At 30.2% G+C, this 20052-nt stretch overlaps 1 protein-coding gene across 1 annotated transcript in view; it reads left to right on the forward strand.

Annotated features, from left to right (window-relative positions):
* Positions 1–20052, forward strand: part of LOC127735173 (A disintegrin and metalloproteinase with thrombospondin motifs 7-like) — a 59855-nt gene that overhangs the window by 19703 nt on the left and 20100 nt on the right. The window contains exons 3-14 of the mRNA XM_052245274.1: positions 2321–2498; positions 3703–3887; positions 9300–9383; positions 11809–11933; positions 12637–12786; positions 13577–13726; positions 14268–14424; positions 15998–16093; positions 16550–16695; positions 17210–17273; positions 18958–19063; positions 19453–19580. Coding sequence (XP_052101234.1) covers positions 2321–2498; positions 3703–3887; positions 9300–9383; positions 11809–11933; positions 12637–12786; positions 13577–13726; positions 14268–14424; positions 15998–16093; positions 16550–16695; positions 17210–17273; positions 18958–19063; positions 19453–19580 — 1569 coding nt within the window. The remainder of the gene's footprint in view (positions 1–2320; positions 2499–3702; positions 3888–9299; positions 9384–11808; positions 11934–12636; positions 12787–13576; positions 13727–14267; positions 14425–15997; positions 16094–16549; positions 16696–17209; positions 17274–18957; positions 19064–19452; positions 19581–20052) is intronic.

Raw genomic sequence — 20052 nt, forward strand, 5'->3', positions numbered from 1 at the left:
GTTAGGCACCAGATATCAGCCTGGTGCAGAAACCGACTTAGCAAACGTTATTCCGACCTATATATCAAATTTATAGTATATGTAACTGAATGGTACAAAACTATAATGATATAGGTCAGGTCTTACAACAAAAAAGGTGACTTTTGTACAAATACAAAACGAAAAAAAGATCAAAAGAAGTATTTAAATCGTTTCTTTCATGGTGTAAATATCAAACGTTATTGAGGTCCTTAAATTGAGCATAAAGTGTCTACCCAGTTCAACCTTCCAGGTGCAATTTTTATGATCACTAACAAGCTGCTTGATATCTATATTACTCGAATGTTTAAGGATAATAGTTTATAGTACTTTTCCTTTCGAGGAACTTAATATAAATATATATTGAACACAACATTAATTTCAAATGTATGTTCCTTTTATGGACCTTATTTAACCACTGTATCAACTACAAATAACCAATCGCGCAATTGTAAACGATATCATTATGATTTAAGATTGTGACCCTGTGCTACATTCGGTTGATAATAGTTACACGGAAATAATTTATTCTGACCATTGTCTGTTAGCACACAATCTTATGTGTGTATTGATTGTTGGTTGCTTAACGTCCAGTTGCAAACATCTCATGCTTGTTCAGGACGATCTTCTGTTGTATACTTTTCTTTGTTACCTTGGTGATTAGTTATACTGGTCACGAATCGTAAACTTGATTTTGGCTGTACACTGGGTGTGATAAAATATTTTTTTCACAATCAATATAAATCTAGTATTTTCCCTTTTATCAGAGGAAGCAATCGAAAGTCTTCAAGAAAAATGTTTTTGGGCGTTTAGTAGTTTTGAATTCATGTTCCCCGCCTGTTATATATTATTGAAGATTAGAACTGTAGTCTTTGGTGGTCTTCCATCATTTTAATCACTAATATGCACAATTTATTAAGGCGATCAATGTTATCAAGTGCTGTTGGTTAATGTTAACAAGTTAATTCTGAACGATTATCTTCCTTTTTGGTTTCAAATTATAATACTGACATGTCGCATTTGAAATCAACTATGAGAAATTAAAATTAATTTAATTGGATTTTTCTGCTATGATGTGACACCGCTTCAGATTATTTCAAGAGCTGCAATTTCCTTTCATTTTATACCCGATCTAGTCTCTACTAAATGCCGATTAAAGCCCTTGTTTCCTGCGAGTATAAATTTGCACATTACATTTTAGTGTTCCAAGTACAATACTACAATCTGTTAAGTCTAACATCGAATTGTGCTTTTTGTTTTTAATCAAAATATGAATGAAATGAGACATGGTTATATAAGTCAATGAAACAGCAACCCAACGACACATACAGTACACATACAGTCCAAACACACCTAGGGGTCAATATGACGGTCTTCAACAAGCGAGAGGTGTCTGTTTATACATTAATGTTGCTTGCTTAACATCCAGTGGCATTTTTTTCGTGTATATTCAAGACGATTATAATAGTATAAACAGTAATAAAGTTGCAGTAGGATTTTACCTAGGAATCGCTATCACGAAAACTGACCCATTTTGCTAGATTGTCGGTCTGCTCATTACAGTGATAACTTTCACCTATCAACTTATACAGGACACATATTTCCATTCCATCTAAGTGAGAACTAAATTTATTTTAGGACTTCAATTTCATTACGCAAGTATTCTCTGGCGTTTTCACCAACTATAGATATAATAAAAAGGCATGCACACCAAAATTGAAGTTTTTTTTTTGTTTTGATTAATCTTCGGATAATAAAATCCTTATCCGTGTGACATTTCAATACTATTATTTCCCGCCAAAAAAGTGAAAGTGAAACTAGATTACAGGTAACTTAAACTGTAAATTTTCTTCATTTTGTCAAGGATTTGTATAGTAATAAATCCTTGATTTTATATATTTTTAATCGAATATGTATTTTTTCAACAATTATTTAGAATCGCAATCTCGAATTGTATTCACAAAATTAATAATAACAAAGAAATTATGATAAAAAATGAAATTTAAAGGAGACCAAAATGGCTAATTTAACATGAATAAGGAATAAACAGATTGCGATGACCTTTTGTTTTCCTGGGTGATCTGGGGTCAGGTAAGAATAATGAATAGGAAAAAAATCCTGCCCAAGACGGGATGAAAACGAAGACTCTGCACCATATAATGCAGAAAACAAATAATCTTAAGTAGAGAGCAACCAATGAAAATTCCTTATAAAATCCTCCTGTCTAAGTTTAAGTTTGTGATTATGTCCGTTTAAGTCCAGGATAATTGAAGTAAAGATAGTCTTTCATTTTTCTTTTCAGCGTGGATTTGTACATAGCAGTAGTGTAGCTTATTTCATAGAGCCAGTATTAGGCCACAGTAATACAAGTACTGGACATCCACATATTGTTTATAATTCTTCATCGTTACCATTAAAATTCCAAAATACTCGTGGTCATTCTACTCAGGAAAAAATCACAGTGCCCTGTGATGCTAAAGGTAAATATTATTGCCTAGTAAAACAGATTTTTTTTACTTTAAAACTTCAAAATTAATGATAAGGGCCAAATGTTTTAAGGAGGTGTGGGGCTGTGTTAGCCTTGGTGAGTTTTCTTCTTAATGAAAAAAAATATTTACCAAAAGTTTGTCTTTTAGGAAATTAATTTGTTCTTCAGAATAATATGACAACTTTAAATAGAAGAACATCCGTTCTCCTTTTGAAGTGAAATAGTTGAAATCAGAAGCTTTTAGAATTTCCTGGTTGGCTAAATTACATATTTTTAGCATTTAATGGCAAAGAACTTTTAAGATTTGACCTGCCAGACAACTATTTTCCTGTTTAACAATACCTTGAAACAAGAAAATATAAAAATAAGAAGATGTGGTATGATTGCCAATGAGACAACTCTCCACAAGAGACCAAATGACACAGAAATCAACAACTATAGGTCACTGTACGGCCTTCAACAGGGAGCAAAGCCCATACCGCATAGTCAGCTATCTTGCATTATCACATTAGTGTTACTAAAATGATTATAGAACTAAATAAATAACGAAAGTCAAGAAATATACTTTAATATATTAGAAACAAAATGAAAGAAAGACACCCAGTTAAAAAGAACCTAAAAAAAATATGATATAAAAACTAGAATCTATGACGTTTCAAGGATAAAAGGAAAGTGTGTGAAAAACGATTGACAATTTCGGGTAAGCATGTTCTTATTAAGTAAGAAGATGTCGTATGATTGCCAATGAGACATCTATCCACCAGAGGCAAAATGATGTAAATATTAACAACTATTGGTTGATGTACAGTTTCAAACAATGAGCAAAACCCATTCCCCATAGCAAGCTAAAAAAGGCCCTGACATAACAATAATATTGCCTGTTTATAGCACACCATACTTCATTAAATGATAACATCATTAATATTTCAAGGAAAAAGATGGTGCTCTCTGTTTATGCTAAAAAGTAGCTTTGTTTTAATGACTTTTTATGAAGAATATGAAATGAGTGTCTTCATTTTGAAGAAAACCAAGAACTATACATAAAAAATACAGGTAATAGAAACTGTCAGTTTTCATTAACGGTTTATTATATTTTAGACTATCATTAGAGAAATTAAACTAATAAATTATGTACATCTTTTTTATGGTAAGTCAACTTCTATAGGGGTATTTTAATTAGGAATTTTTCTTTTCAGATAATCAAGATGAAATCCAAAGGGAAAGGTGGGAACAACACGGAAGGACGAGACGATCAACACGTAAACGCCGATCAATATCGGTGGAACATAATGTGGAAGCCATGGTTGTGGTGGATCCAATGATGATGGATTACTATAAGAATGAAGATGTCACTAATTATGTTCTTACAATCATGAATATGGTAAATTGATCTTTATATACCATGCATACTGTGGATTCATTATTATTCCTGGTATACCAATTTTCATGGATATCATTGGCACAGGTGAATCAAGAATTTAAATGTTCAATGAATTACAAATTTCTATAGGCTTATATGTAGAAATTAGCAAAACAAAGAAATCAAATATCCACGAAAATGCAAGTTTTCCACAATCCAAGTAAAATTGGTACCCACAAACCTAAATGAATTCACAGTATTTGGGAAACTGAAAGGAAAAGAAAGAGTGATTAAAAGAGGGAGGAACAAATACTAAATAAAATGTATTTAACCCTACCACATGTAAAATACACCTTCATCAAGTTAAGAATCTTATCAATGGTTTTCTTCAATTACATCTCTATTTTTTTTCTTGAATTAGGGAGATTTAGAATTTGATTTATTATTATTATAAAAATAAGGAGATGTTGTATGATTGTCAATTAGACAACTATCTACCACAGACCAAAGGACATGGATGTAAGCAACTATAAGTCAGCATATTGCCTTCAACCATGAGCAAAACTCATACCATATAGTCAGCTATAAAGGGTTCCTGCATGACAAAATGTTAAACAATTCAAACCAATTTTATTTCAAACTATAAAACTAGTAGTTAAACCATTTTTTAAGATGTTTCAGTCACTGGCCTTCTTCAGTTTCTTTATGTAATATGTGTTCCCTATCAAAATTTCAAAACAAGAATATAAAACTATATACAAGCCAAACACAAACAGAAATAAGAAGATGTGGTATGCGTGCCAATGAGACAACTCTCCATCCAAGTCACAATGTGTAAAAAGTAAACAATTATAGGTCAAAAAACGGTCTTCAACACGGAGCCTTGGCTCACACTGCACAGCACAGCAAGCTATAAAGGGCCCCAAAAATTACTAGTGTAAAACCATTCAAACGGTCTAATCTATATAAAAAACGGGAAACGAGAAACACTTATGAACCACATCAACAAACAACAACTACTGAACATCAGAGTCAATATTTGTAAACAAGTCATGTACATAAGTTTGGTTGGGTAGGTGTTAAATTAGTAAGGGTCAGCACACGAATATGTATATATTTTTGTTTAGGGGCCAGCTGAAGCACGCCCCTGAGTGCGGGATTTTTTCGCTGTGTTAAAGACCCATTGGTGGACTTTGGCTGTGTTATGCTCTTTGGTCGGGTTGTTGTCTCTATGACACATTCCCAATTTCCATTCTCAATTTTAGGTTTATAAAATGGGTTGTACAATGAATTTTATCTCCCTTAATTTGTTTAAAGAATTGAATAATCTATTTGTATAACATAAATAAAGGAAATACAAAAATAGGAGATTGAGAACTGTACAGGATTATTGGCAGGGTTACTTACTACCTGGTTGGCATATACTTCATGCATATTTAGGGCGCAGACAATTGGTTGATTGTTTGATGTTTGCTTTATGCTGCATCAGTGCAAAAAGGCTGTATGGTGGCGAAAGGGCACAGAAGATCTGAAGCAGTAGAAAAGAAACAAAATGTTTTCGATAAAAGAAAACACAGCAGCCTAACCCTATGTCATCCAACCTTCTTAAGAAAGCTGATAACCATTTCTTATCCAAACTTGATCTTTCTACATGGAAATAAATTACTAAATAATTACACAGAATTTCCATATTTTTTATTCATTAGAAATTTATAATGCAAAACCATGCTGTTAAAATGCATTTTAAAGATAAATGATATCATTCTGTAATGTTGACATTTCATGAATTTGGTAAAAAAATGCAATAATTGCATAACTTTCTGCCACCTTATTGTGTATTTATTGCCTTGATAATTTTATATATATGTAGATCTTCATCAAATTTATTGTTACATTATTATTTATGATAGCTCAACTTTAAAACATACATGACGTTATTAACCAACATTCAGTCAAGATGCGTAATATATAACTAAAAAAATGTAGTTTTTAATTAAAAATAGAAATTTTTTGAAGAATAGATACTGAGCTGATCTAAAAGTTCTGTTCCAGACAGTATAATTTCCCCCTTTAATACCTACTGATAAAATTATAATAAATATAAATTTGAAGCTCCGATAAAATTGACATTTAATAGTTCTCAGTATTTTTATAATACTATTATGTTTTATAGAGGATAAGATAAGTAATAAATGAGTCAATAGGTGTTAATTTAGTCTACCTTTGTCTGGAAAGTTAGTTTTAATGCACTACCAAGTGATGAGAAATGTTAGAGATGGATTAAATCATAACAACAACAACAAATGGAAGTTTTTCTGTTTTTTTTTAAATCATAAATCAGTTTGCTGATGCATATATTTTTCTTCGGATAATGCCTGCACCAAGTCAGGAATAGTTGTTTTCCGTTTGTTTATAAAGTCTAACGTTTGATTTTGTCAGTTTTTGGACTTCCCCTTTTTGAATTAACCTTGGAGTTCATATTTTTGTTAATACTTTTTATGTAACTTAGTATGAATTATTTTTCTGTTACAGACCAAACCCTCTAGTAATAAATCCAAATAGACATATATATATACATGAATATATATAGGTTCTTGCTTTTAGATGATTTTGATTTCATATAAAGTTTCATTGATATATTATCCTTTGTTGAATTGATGGTAAAATTTTCACCTCAGTCTCTTTTCTACACAGTCCTTACTACTGGATGTCCCTTTGGAATAGTGCAAAGCATAAAATGATTATGCCTTCCTGACGTAAATTTGACCTTGCTCAATTTGGAGGTCATGTGATTCCATTTATTTGAGACTTTATGATACAGTAAAATGTTTTCCTATATCTCTCAAAAATAACACTAATGTATTTATTATCTAAGTGTTGAAAAATGAAAGTATTTGTAAAGTATGGAAGGTCATTAAGTCCAAATCTCATTAAGGTAATTATGCCTTAAAATAGTAATATTGATACTTTAGTATATGTACTGAGTGTATACTAAGTGTTCTTAAATCCACCTTATTTGGACTCAGTTTGATGATTTGTCTCATTGCCAATCATACCATATCTCCTTTTTTATATATGTACAGATTGAGAAGGCTTTAAATTCAGAAACTTTTTTTTCCCAAGTTTAACCTGAAAGGGTTTATTAGCTCAGTTTATTTATAAAGTCTGTCCAGTACCTAATAAGATGTGCCTACAAGTATTAAATGTTGTCACTTTGAATAGAATCCAGATTTTCAGGTTTAATATTGAGTACATCCTTTTCATAATTCATATAATTTATCGCAAAAATTCTGATAAGAAAAAACATCAAATAATGGTTTTAAACCAACCATTTTCTTTTCTATGAGGATTGGATTAATATATAGATGCTGAATAAAAAAGAACTATTTCATCTGCTATATCAGTATAAGAGAAGTAACGAAAATGTTAAGAGGTAATCAATTGGGATAAAATTTTTCAAAGAAGCTTGAAATAAAGTTTTTTTCCCATTTGATTTTGTTTGCTTTAGTCCCAGTAAGGACCCCCCTTTTTTGCATACCATCTGGTTCCTGCCAATTGTATTCGGTTCTTATCAGTTTGCTCCTTATGCAGTTGGCAGTATCTAGATGTTAAACATTCAAAAGTTCTATTTTCAATATATAAACATCGCTGTAACTATAAGCACTAAAAACAATTACACAAATGTAAAATTAATCAGCATGAAGAAAGTGCAGTTGTTCCTCTTCCCAAAATAAGTGAACCGAAGTAAAATATGCGATCATAATTACCATGTTTTCACTTAATTAGCTGTTTTTATCAGCAGTGGAACTTCTATGGTTTATTATTTTTTTGTAACTTTCGCTTTTATTTTTAAATGAATTCGTCACAACATAGCAAGTGTAAACTGCTGCTCCATCAATTAAAGATGCCGATTTTAACTTACTCTTGATAATCAGCCAGATCTACATCTCAGCTGGGAATTAATTTTACCGATATCGTAACACTTGATGATAACAAAACAGATGTATTATATAAGACTGTAATCTGTTGTGAAACTTGACATGTTTCGTTCCAATTTTGCGCTAGGATGCTACATGTCATTTACATATTTTCATTGAAAATTAGGTGATTGATGCCAATAAAAACTTGTTTTTTAAATCAATTGTGATGATATTTTTTGTTTTTTTAAGAGAAGTTGATTTTTATTCAATTTTTTATCAATTTTTTGTAATATTTTTATTTTAAAATAGTTTCCATATGACTGTTTTTCATTTGTTATGAATTTATATCATTTATCATATGATAAATAGAATTGAATAAACAGATGCAGAAGAATGATTAATTGTTATAATTTTTTAGGGTGGTCTTCGTGGAAAACAAATATTTTTCTCTAAGCCACAATATAAAAAAATTTGAAACCTTTAACTGTAATCTCATTAGGCTGTGGGAAATATCCCCATGAAGGCAGTTTAAACCATTAAAAGTCTTATTATCCTAATTTGCTGCTCCACTAAGCATGCATTAATCCTTTTCTCAATTTTCCTTGCATTTTAATTTTCTAAAAAAGCTGACACCATGCAGATTCATTTGGCTTTCACCATACAATAACATAATATTTTTTCCTTAATTGTTACTTGAATGCCATGCTATTTTAATATTGCTTAATACACGTTCATATATAACTTGGATACTTCATTTCTAATATAGTTTTGAAATTAGAACACAATTGCTATTGTTAAATTTGACCAATTTTAAAAGTAAAAATGTGATATCCATGTTTTTTTAACTAGATATCTCACTCTAATAAGTTAACTGAGTAACTAGATATCTCATGCTACCAATTTATTTGAGTTAACTGAGATATCTCATTCTACTGAGTTAACTGAGTAACTATATATCTCATTCTACCAATTTATCTGAGTTAACTGAGATATCTCATTCTACTTAGTTAACTGAGTAACTAGATATCTCATTCTACTGAGTTAACTGAGTTGACTGAGTTACTATATATTTCACTTAACTGAGTTAACATCCTTATTGTAGAAGCACAGCATCCACAATAAAGAAGCACAGCAAGATATTAGGTTTAACCAGATTGCATGAAATCTAAAGAATCCATTTGTCTTGATCTTTTCTTTCACAGCTAATTAACTTATTTCTCCAATCTAATTGGATCATGTTTTGAAAATTTATAACACATATTAATGAAATAAAATATATTTGTTGGAAGTGAGGGGCACAATAAATTCTGAGTTAGTACGTGGGACATGTTTTGTGACTGGACAACAGAATAATATGTTCTCATCTTGACACACTCACTAGGTGTTGGTCACCACCCTACTACAGTAAATTAATATCAGCTATCATCATTATTAAAATAATATTCTTGATTATTAAAATGAATTCTGTGTGATGAATAAATTTTATTAATAATCAGAATTTTCTTACTTACAGGTAGTCAGTTTATTCCATGATGCCTCTTTAGGAAACGCCATTAATATTGTTCTAGTCAGGCTGGTCCTGCTAGAGGAACATCAGGTATATAATTAATTATATGTAACTGGTTTCTGAATATAACTATTGGACTAAAAGAACCAAAAAAAAATCATCAAAAATACGAGGTTTATAATTTTGTATGCCAGACGTACGTTTCTTCTACAAAAGTCTCATCAGTGATGCTCGAATCAAAAGAGTTAAAAAGACCAAATAAAGTACAAAGTTGAAGAGCATTATGCATAAGGGCCAAAAATTCTGAAAGATTTTGGCAATACAGCTAAAAAGGATTGAAAATCCAACCATAGTTGTCTGATAGTCCCTGCTCTTGATAAAGTTTACACTCTACAAATAGTACTTTGTCACTTAGTGTCCTTGTATTGTACATACTATATATCTATTTGAAGTATATGAGTATAGGTGTCAACTATTTAATGTATGGTAATAAATCAGATATCAATATGGTGACAATTCCACTTGACATTTCATAATGACGCCAGACTAATCTTTGGTCAATAAATGAGATCACTTTAAAACACCAAATTGTAACAACACAGATAACAATTTTTAAAGACACAAATAAATAAAAGTGATAGTGAAATTTGTAAGGCATATATTTTAAAATTTTATATTTTGTTTTACCTGAAATATAAAAATGGAGAGTTATTATGTAACATCCTTGAGAAAGACATTTTTCGAAAACCGCAATTCAAGAAAGTTAACATCTTGTTAAATTGTAATGAATTAAAAGCATTTTTTGATCTTAACATTTATTTTTAGTTCCTTTATGTTTTCTTGAATTGATTTATATCGCAATGCATTTTAGTAGTAAGCTATTGTCGATGGGATAAGGTTAACATTTTGCCTTCAACCATCAGCACTAGTACATATCCGTAAAAGGCACCTTAACAATTGTAAAAGTATCAGAGAAATTGGTGTAGAATTTGATATGAGGAAGAAAATGATAAAAAAATGTACTTAACTTAAAAGGTTCATTAGAAAATCAATGTTTATATATATATTGACAAGTTTTAGAAAAAAATTCTGCAAAAAAAATGAAAATTGAAAAAATGGTGACTGTCAGTTTTAAAGAATCAGATTATCAACTTCAACGGGAAGACATGGCTTACTTTCGGCTTTGGATAGTTATGAATAAAATCTGATTTGAGTTTAAAACAATAGTACATACTCAGTTCAACTTTTCAATAAAATAGTGAAAAAGGAAAACAAGAGTACTGGCAATCACCGCTAATGTAAATAAAGAATTACCATAAATTGTCACCAAAAAAATGAAATTTATTTGTACATGGCTTAGAAAAAGGTAGAGTGGGAGGCTTTGCTGAGCAATTCTATCCTGTTTAGAGCTGAATACAAATAAAATATATATTTTAAGACAATGTATGGTGGTTTTCTTTATACTGCATATCTTTTAACTGTTGCAAATGAAATATTTTGGGTAAAAATCAACAAATTGAATTAGAAGCGGACCAAATAAAAATTCCCAAAACCTGCATTCTTTAATGACTACAAAAACACATTATCAAAGTCACAAACAAGGCTTTATACCAGTCGCAGTAAAAGGTTATTTAGAGGTGCAGGGGATAGACAGTTTATAAGAGTCCATTGATTATAATTTGAACTATAAAACTTTTTTAGTAAGTTAGTGTAAGTCACCATTAAACAGTTAAAAAAAGAAGAGTATTTCCTTGTGTAATTCCATATGTTAAATATTATACAAATGCAGGATCAAAAAGTCTACTGATGTAAGAGTAACATAATTTTATATTAAATGTCGGAATGGAAAATCAATGTTTCTGCAAAGGAAGACAAGATTAAAAAAAATTATCAAAAATATTGTATGATCAGTATGAATAATTTACTCATTAATGGATTTAGGTTATTTGAGGTTATTCCTTTGAAACTAGGTTTTGCAATGGATTTTTGATTAGGTCTGGCAGTTATGTCTCAATTAATTCTTTGTAGCCATGAAGAAATTTTGGTAAACAAATTTATGTGAACCGAAATATATTGATTGAGGTGAGAAATATCACTTTTAGCAAGTATAGAAAAAATCTAATCAAAAATACCAGGCTTATAACTTTATATATAAGTAGCGCATTTCCTCTACATAAGACTCATCAACGAGGCTTGAATGAAACAAGTTAATAGACCAAATTGAAGTATGAAGTTGAGGAGCTTTGAGGACCAAAAGATAATTTCAGGGGGAAAGTGTAACATAAATGCCTAACTAAAAACTTGAATGAAAAAAAGTTAAAAGTATGAAGTTGAGGAGCTTTGAGGACCAAAAGATAATTTCAGGGGGAAAGTGTAACATAAATGCCTAACTAAAAACTTGAACGAAAAAAATTTAAAAGTATGAAGTTGAGGAGCTTTGAGGACCAAAAGATAATTTCAGGGGGAAAGTGTAACATAAATGCGTAACTAAAAACCATTGTTATTTAATTGACAGGAAGATCTAGTCATTACCCATCATGCTGACAAATCGTTGAGAAGTTTCTGTAAATGGCAGATGAACATGAACTTTAAAGACGATGACCATCCAAATCACCATGATATAGCTATACTGCTAACTAAGTAAGATTTGAGGAAATCAAATTGGATTGAATGTCTGATGATCTGGACACATTATTGAATATTCATTTGATATTTATATATATATCTATGTATGTATTTAATTGAATGTAAAAGTTAAAGGAAAGAAATAGGAATTCTCACACATAAAGATTGTGTAAATGTGAGATGAAAGGTTGACAACTTATTACATGTGTCACTATTGCTAAGAATTTCTTTCAAAATATGAAATTTAAGGTTTCCAGTAAATTAAATTTATACATATACACTCTATTATACATCTCAGTAATACATTAAAACTTTTTTGGAAAATACTCCCTTATTTTGTTTTTTGTACAAAAACATACAACCCCTAAAGATATAAATTAAAAAAAAAGTCTTTGTCTTTTCCTAGCATAATAGATGAGAAAATTCTATTCATTTGTTTAAAAAACTTTTAATGATCATTTGGAAACACAGTACAGGTATGATCATTTACAAAAACTATCCAACAAATTATTTTTCCTTTTTGAACTATCAAATGATAATGCCATGCCACTTTCACTACAACGTGTGAATCAAGTAACTTCACCTTATTCAAGCTATTTCACATAATATAGAAATAAGTATGTTTAATGAATAGGATTGGCTGTTTGTATGAAATTTTGTACATAAGGTAAAGAGATCTTTGCTTTGAAAATGTAATTGAGAATGTTATATTTTGTAGGAAGGATATATGTTCCCGTATGAATGAACCATGTAGTACTTTGGGTTTATCTATGATGTCTGGTATGTGTCAGCCTCATCGTAGCTGTAATATCAATGAAGATACAGGGCTGGCCATGGCTTTTACCGTAGCTCATGAACTTGGACACAAGTAAGAAGATTTTAAGGTTCTTTTCTGTAAATGTTCAAAAGGCTTTTTAATTGTAGCTCAAGAACTTAGACAAAAGTAAGAAATATTTAAGGTCATTTTCTGGAAATGTTCAGCATAAAAAACTGAATAAAAGGAGATGTGGGCTATATGTTGTCGAAACAGTAACACAACAATAGAGAAAAACCAAATGACATCTCAAGGTCATCATACAGCCTTCAAGAATAGATAAGTGATAAGATACAGTGTGTAAAGCTCCTAGTCTGCTTAAGGATTATTACATTTCAGTTAAGACCTTTGCAAAACAAATGAAATAGCTATGACATACTTTTAAATTTATTTTCTTGTAATTCAATTATAAATGTGCTTACATGATTCTAAAATAGAAAATTTGATGATATTTGTAGTTTAAATTTTATGGTTTCAGTTAAATTCCAAATACAAAATTTATTTTTCATCCATACTCTTAAGATTTAATGCAGACAATATACCAGTTTATTATGAAAAAAGTCAAAATTAAAACTTAATAGTTCAATATTGTTTTTAGAAAAAAACATAAAAATTAGAATTTGATAAATATACTGATGAGATAAAAAAAAATCAAATGAACGTAATATCGCAAAACACTAAAACAAATAAATGCTGCTCAACAGCCTAAAATACTCTGTAGAGATTACAAAAAGTGTACTGTCTATAACTGATATGTTCAAAATAGTTATTTAAAAAAAAACATATGGCCTACAAAGAAAGAATTAATCTGATACCTACTAATGAATTGAACTTTTTTTGTCAGCTTTGGAATGAAGCATGATGGGATACATAACAACTGTGAAATGAAGGACGAAGATGATTTTATGTATGTCATGTCGTCACATCTACTGGTAGCCTCACCAAACATGAAATGGTCAAAATGTAGTAAAAAAGAAATTACTAAATTTGTAGAGTAAGTTTTTACTATGAGAACTGTAATCTCTTAAAAATAAAATTGTTTTCAACATTAACTTGAAATACTGTGTTCTCCTTCAGAGAACCTCGCATTGATATGATTGCTTTGCTGGATGTATAAGGCAGCCATGAAATTTTGATCAAGATCAGGATCTTGCTGGTATTTGACTTGTGCCTGAATATTCATTAATACACTTTTTGTCAATGATGAGAGTCAGCTTGGTGTTTTGAAATTAAAAGGAGTGCTAAGAACTGACATTTCTAATACCTGTATACTTTCATAATTCAGAGGACATATATAACACACACCCTCTGTTTGGCCATTGAAACTGGAGAACATTTTTTCTTTATGTATAACACACAGAAACTTTTTTGAATAAGGTAATTTAACTAAATGAAGTGAATTGTCTGAAAAGCTTTGAAAATTAACTGATAAATTTGAATATGCAATCTGACAGGGATTACTATTAGGCATTTGCATATACTGAATTTCATACAATAAGAATGTAAAAATATATATATTTAATTGTATGTTTTAGTCGTGGATGGGGATATTGTTTGAATGATGACCCAGCAAATTTAGGGGAGGAGTCATTTGATTATCCAGTTTTACCCCCTGGGACCATGTATGATGCTGATCATCAGTGTAGACTAATGTATGGACCAGGAGCAGCACTATGTGATGGCATGAAACGGGTAGGTTTGAGAAGATTTAACATTTCTTTAAACTTTTGAAGATGGAATAAGTGCAAATGTGTGTACAAGAAAAAAAAACAAAATAAAAACAACATAGGATATACCAGAAAAAGTTATGAAGGAAAAGTAATGTCCTTCCACCTTTTGATTTTTGTTTTCATCATTGAAGTAACTAGTTCTGGGTATAATTACTATGGTTTCATTATTTTTCCTTTAATGGTAATTTCTTGGATTTGATGGGCAATGTTTAACTCTTTATTTAAAAAAAGAATACAAATATTTAATGAAATGCAGTCTTTTATTTTCCTATTTGGAATAAATTAGTACAAAGGGAAAATCAGTCTTAACCTAATATTAAAGGTAGGTTGATTTAAATCACATACACATCAAAATCAATGTTTCCTTCTATTGCTACCCTTAAAATATTTGCAAAATATAATGTATATTTAGAGAATGATTTAAAACAAATCAAAATGATTTTCATATTTTATCATTATTCTTTTAGCACACTAAGAAAATTATCAAAAAGGTGCATATAATGATCACAATTACACATGACCTTTAAAAACAATGATGTGATGAAAATATTCTTTCACTCTAACTTTGAAATATGTATGAAAAATTCTATTTGTGGAAAGTTTGGATGATATTCATAAAAATAGGGGCAGATAATAAAACTGCAAAATTTTGTATCCTTGAACTATCAATAATTTAATTTTGGATGTAACACATCTTCTGATTGGCTGAAAGTGTTTTGTCTATCAGCTCATAGACATAATTTTGTCATGTGACCCTGACGTCACCAACGTTTTTTTCAAAATTTACTCCTTAAAAATGGAAGTTAGAATTAGATAATAAGGAATGACTGTAATATTTTTTCTGTCTATTCGAAATAACCTAAAAAATGTGGTGCACACATTTAAATAATACGCTACACGGGTTATTCAGTGTGCACCACATTTTTTAGGTTATTTCTTCATAGACAGAAAAAATATTACAGTCATTCCTTAAATATTTTTTTTTTTCAAAAATGCAATTTGAACATATGCTATGCATTGAGTCCATAATAGTCTGACACTAATGGACATTAAACAAGCAAAAACAATCAATCATTATCAGTGAAATCATCTAGTTTCAAAAGAACTTTTTCTTGGTGTTTATCAATATATGATTGTTTTGTGAACCCTGGGTATATATCATACATTGCCCAACAAGAAAAAAAATATATAAATAAACAAAAAACACAACCCACATACACAGCTTTGTATTTGTATGAGGATTTTAATAAGAGAATAGTTGTTTCTTTGAAAGGAATAATATTTCACATATGTTAAAAAGTTAAAAGCTCGTGTCATATTTTATTATGCAAAAAATACATTTTGAATATAAACAGTTACATAAATAATTACCTAATAATTTACAGAAAACAAAGTTCAAAATAAATACTCATTAAACAAAACCATCATATTTAATGTATACAAAAAAATTTCAAAGAAGCCAGGAGCTTTTTCCTGTTTTGTGTTTATCATTTTAACGAATTTCTGACGTAACGAACATTGTATTTATACTGTAGGAGGACATATGTAATACCTTATGGTGTAGAGTTAATAATAGATGTTCCACAAGATTGGAGGCTGCAGCAGAGGGAACCATTTGTGGCAAAAATAAGGTAGTCTATAATGTTGTTATAAACAAGAATACAGAATCTTTGAGTAGAAAATTTAAATGTGTTTGCTTATCATACCACTGGAAAACGTTTTGCATCACACTGTTTGTGAAACAAGAGAAAGTGGGGAGGGTAGTACAATGTGGTGTCATCCTGAATTTTGGAGAAAAATAAATGCCAAATCCTGAATTCCCATGACAATAATGTGGACATTCCCCCATCATGATATAATTAAATCCTGAATTTCAGAATATTTAACTGGCTATTCCCAAATTCCTGCAAATTAAATGGTTCAATTCAGTGTCCTCAAAAAGGTCTTTCTGACCCTCAGAGAAGTTTTTTTTTGTTTTATGTTTATTAACTAGATTAATTATGTAAATTCATATATTTGAATGACACATAGTTTGATTGCCATACTTTATAGACTAATAGGGTACTAATATTTTGTGGTATTTGCAGTGGTGTTTTAATGGGAAGTGTGTAGAGATTGGAGAGAGACCAGAAGCCATTAATGGAAACTGGGGAGAGTGGAGCAGTTGGTCTGATTGTACACGGACATGTGATGCTGGTGTGTCTATAATAGAAAGACATTGTGATAATCCGCAGTAAGTAGACCATAAGTATCCACTGTAAATAGAACATTAGTATACACAGTAAATAGACCATTATTAACTGCAGATTTAGAAAAAAATCTGATATGACATTCCAGAGTTATGGGACGTTGGCGGTCAGATGAATAAAAGGCATTTTTAAAATATCATGCACTAGCTTTAATATTTTTGGATCAAATTACAACAAACTTTACACTGTTGTTAGGATTGGTAAATGTACACTCGCTTTTTTATTTGACTATTTTCTGGTTTGTCATTCCAGAGTTATAGGACTTAAAACAGCCGTATTTGACTCAGTATTTATACTCTTAAGGACAAGGGTATCCTCATGCACATTTTTCTAAAGAGCTGTTTCATTTGCTTTGATTAAATGCTTCCAATTAGATATCCCATTTTATTCTTGCAATAATTTTAATATGGACAATAAAGGTGTATCATGAGCTCTTGGAACGGCTGCTTTTTTTATATTGAATTTGATAAAAAATATAATGGTATCTGTACTTTTCAGACCATCACATGGAGGAAAATACTGTATTGGAGAAAGGAAAAGATTCAGAATTTGTAACACTGAGGTGAGTATACAGATAAAAATTGGTGCAATCATAGACATATATATTTCATAATCTGGTGAAAAAGTTTGGATATATGGTATATAGATATGAGACAACATTCTCCCAAAATACTGAAAAATTACCATATCTGAAATTTTCATAGTTCAATGTTGTTTTTTGTTTTCAAAATGAGAGGAAGTTCATGGAAAAGAAACATGTCTACCATTTACATATGATCTTGGAATTAAATGGATGCTTGGTTTTGAACACTGAACTGACAAGCTCACACCTTACACTGAGGGGCCTTGGTGGCCAAGTTGTCTAAGTAGTTCATTTACTATATCACTAGCCTGTGAACACTTAGGTTGTGAGTTAGAACCCCACACTTGGCAGGTGCATTTGACTCAAATTCTAATTGACTACCATTGTCCTGTTGGAGGTGGTTGGTTCTCTCCGAGTACTCCAGCTGCCTCCACCAATAAAAACTGTTATGATTGGTTCACTTTATATTTAAATTTTAACCTAAAATCCAACAAGTGAGTACTAAAAAGTTTTGTAACTGTGAAGTTTGTATAGATAAAGAAAAGATATTAAACAAAAATTAATGAATAAGCAATCTGATAGCTAGTTACTGTAGTTTTATTTATTTTTGTGGATACAAATTTTCGTATCATGATTGAGGAAAATTGAAGTTTGATGGATATTGGATTTCCTGGTTTTGAAAATTATGCATACATTCGTAAAGAAAGTTTGTAGTTCGTTGAACATTTGAACTTGTGGTACTCCTGTACACACGAAATCAATAAAAATTGATATCCAACAAAAATTATTGAATCCATAGTAGATAAAGAAAAGATATAAAAACATTAATGAGGAAGCAACCCAACAGTTATTTAAAAGAGAGGCAGAAGGTACCAAATGGACAATAAAAAATCATAAGTCAAAGAAAATCAGGCAAAAAATTATATCCAAGCTTCCAGAATTAAAGGTTTCTTTGAAAATAAATGATTGAATGTCGGGCATACAAAGATTAGAGTTTCAAAATCTGGTTCTAGTTCACTTAATATTTTTGTGGTTATGCGCTTTCACTTAATTCATTTTCTTTTTTTATCTCAAATTAGATAACTGTTGATAAGAATATCATAAATTCTATTGTTGACACTATCAAGTTGTTTTATATGATCAGATTACATAGCGTTAAACATTGATTTTTTCTACAGAGATTTAATCAAAATTTTAGATTTAAGAAAGTGCTGGGACATTATGTAAAGATTTCAGATAACCTTATAATATGTGTATCTTAGATAACTTTATAACTTTGCAACAATTTTAAACAATTTGAAATTTAGCATTACATTTTCCCACAGAGAATATAACACTGTAGATTCATTATCATTCACAGGACCAATTTTCTTGGGAATACATGAACCAAAAATTTAAATGTTTCGATGTCAGAGTACAAGTTTTCTATTAGCTTGTAAACAGATCTGGCAAAACCACAATATCAAATATCGACTATAAATCAGTACCCAGGAAAATACATTAATCCACATATATAAAAGTTTTAGCTTTTTATATTAGAGTTGCGCTATAAAGCATCAAAGTCAAGTGATAGTAAGAGTACCTGGGTAACATCATTTTAAGAAATCTAAAAAACAGTTGAATCAATATTATTAGCAACATTCTTATTTAAAATATATTTCAGCCATGTCCTGAAAATGTTCCCAGTTTCCGACATGTACAATGTGAAGAATTTAATTACATTCCATATAAGAATGGACTTTATGAATGGGAGGCTGTACCTACACCAAGTAAGATATTATATGATTTAACATTTTAAAGTTCTGTTAAATAAAAGATATTCAAGAAATAAAGATGTTTGACGAAATTGTCTAAGATTCAGTCCAAGTAATTCATGGACAACATTGCAAGAAAGTAAACAGTTCAAGGTCAAGGTTGATATTTTGATAGTGAGAATAAGCCAAAACTTTTATGATAAACTGTAAAACTTCTTGATAGAATGAAGCTGTTATGTAAAAAATCATGACAAATTCTAGATGGGTTTTGATAGCTTCTGACAATGTGATATACTATTTTCTTTCCCTCATTAAGAAACTAAAAAGATATTTTTGTTTTGCTTGTCAGGAATAATTCAATGCATTTGATGCAAGAGATACAAGAAATTTATGATATTTTATAGATACCCCTTGTCAGTTACATTGTAAACCCAAAGATAAATTTTTCTCTGTGATGTTAAGAGATACAGTAGTGGATGGTACACCATGTACTCCAGGAACCAAGAATATGTGTATCAGTGGAAAATGTATGGTAAGTTTCACATATAAATATGTGTATCAGTGGTCAATGTGGTAAATTTTATATTTAAACCAGGTACTTGCAGATACCAAAATATGTGTATCAGTGGTAAATGTATGGTAAGTTTTACATGTAAACCAGATTACAGATACCAAGATATAAACCACATACTTACAGATACCAACATATATGTATCAGTGGCAAGTATGTTGTAAATTTTACATGTAAACCACATTACAGATACCAACATATAAACCACATACTTACAGATACCAACATATAAATCACATACTTACATATACCAATATATGTGTATCAATGGTAAATGTATGGTCAAAGAAAAGCTCACTAGAGTTTGTATTTATGTAGTTTATTGAATATCGACTTTAAATAAAACATTGATAAAAAAAAAGAAACAAACATATGTGTATCGGTGTATCTCGATGAAAAATGTATGGTAAGTTTAACATAAAAACCATGTACT

Source organism: Mytilus californianus, unplaced genomic scaffold, assembly GCF_021869535.1.
Source record: "Mytilus californianus isolate M0D057914Y unplaced genomic scaffold, xbMytCali1.0.p SCAF_3, whole genome shotgun sequence".
Lineage (NCBI taxonomy): Eukaryota > Metazoa > Mollusca > Bivalvia > Mytilida > Mytilidae > Mytilus > Mytilus californianus.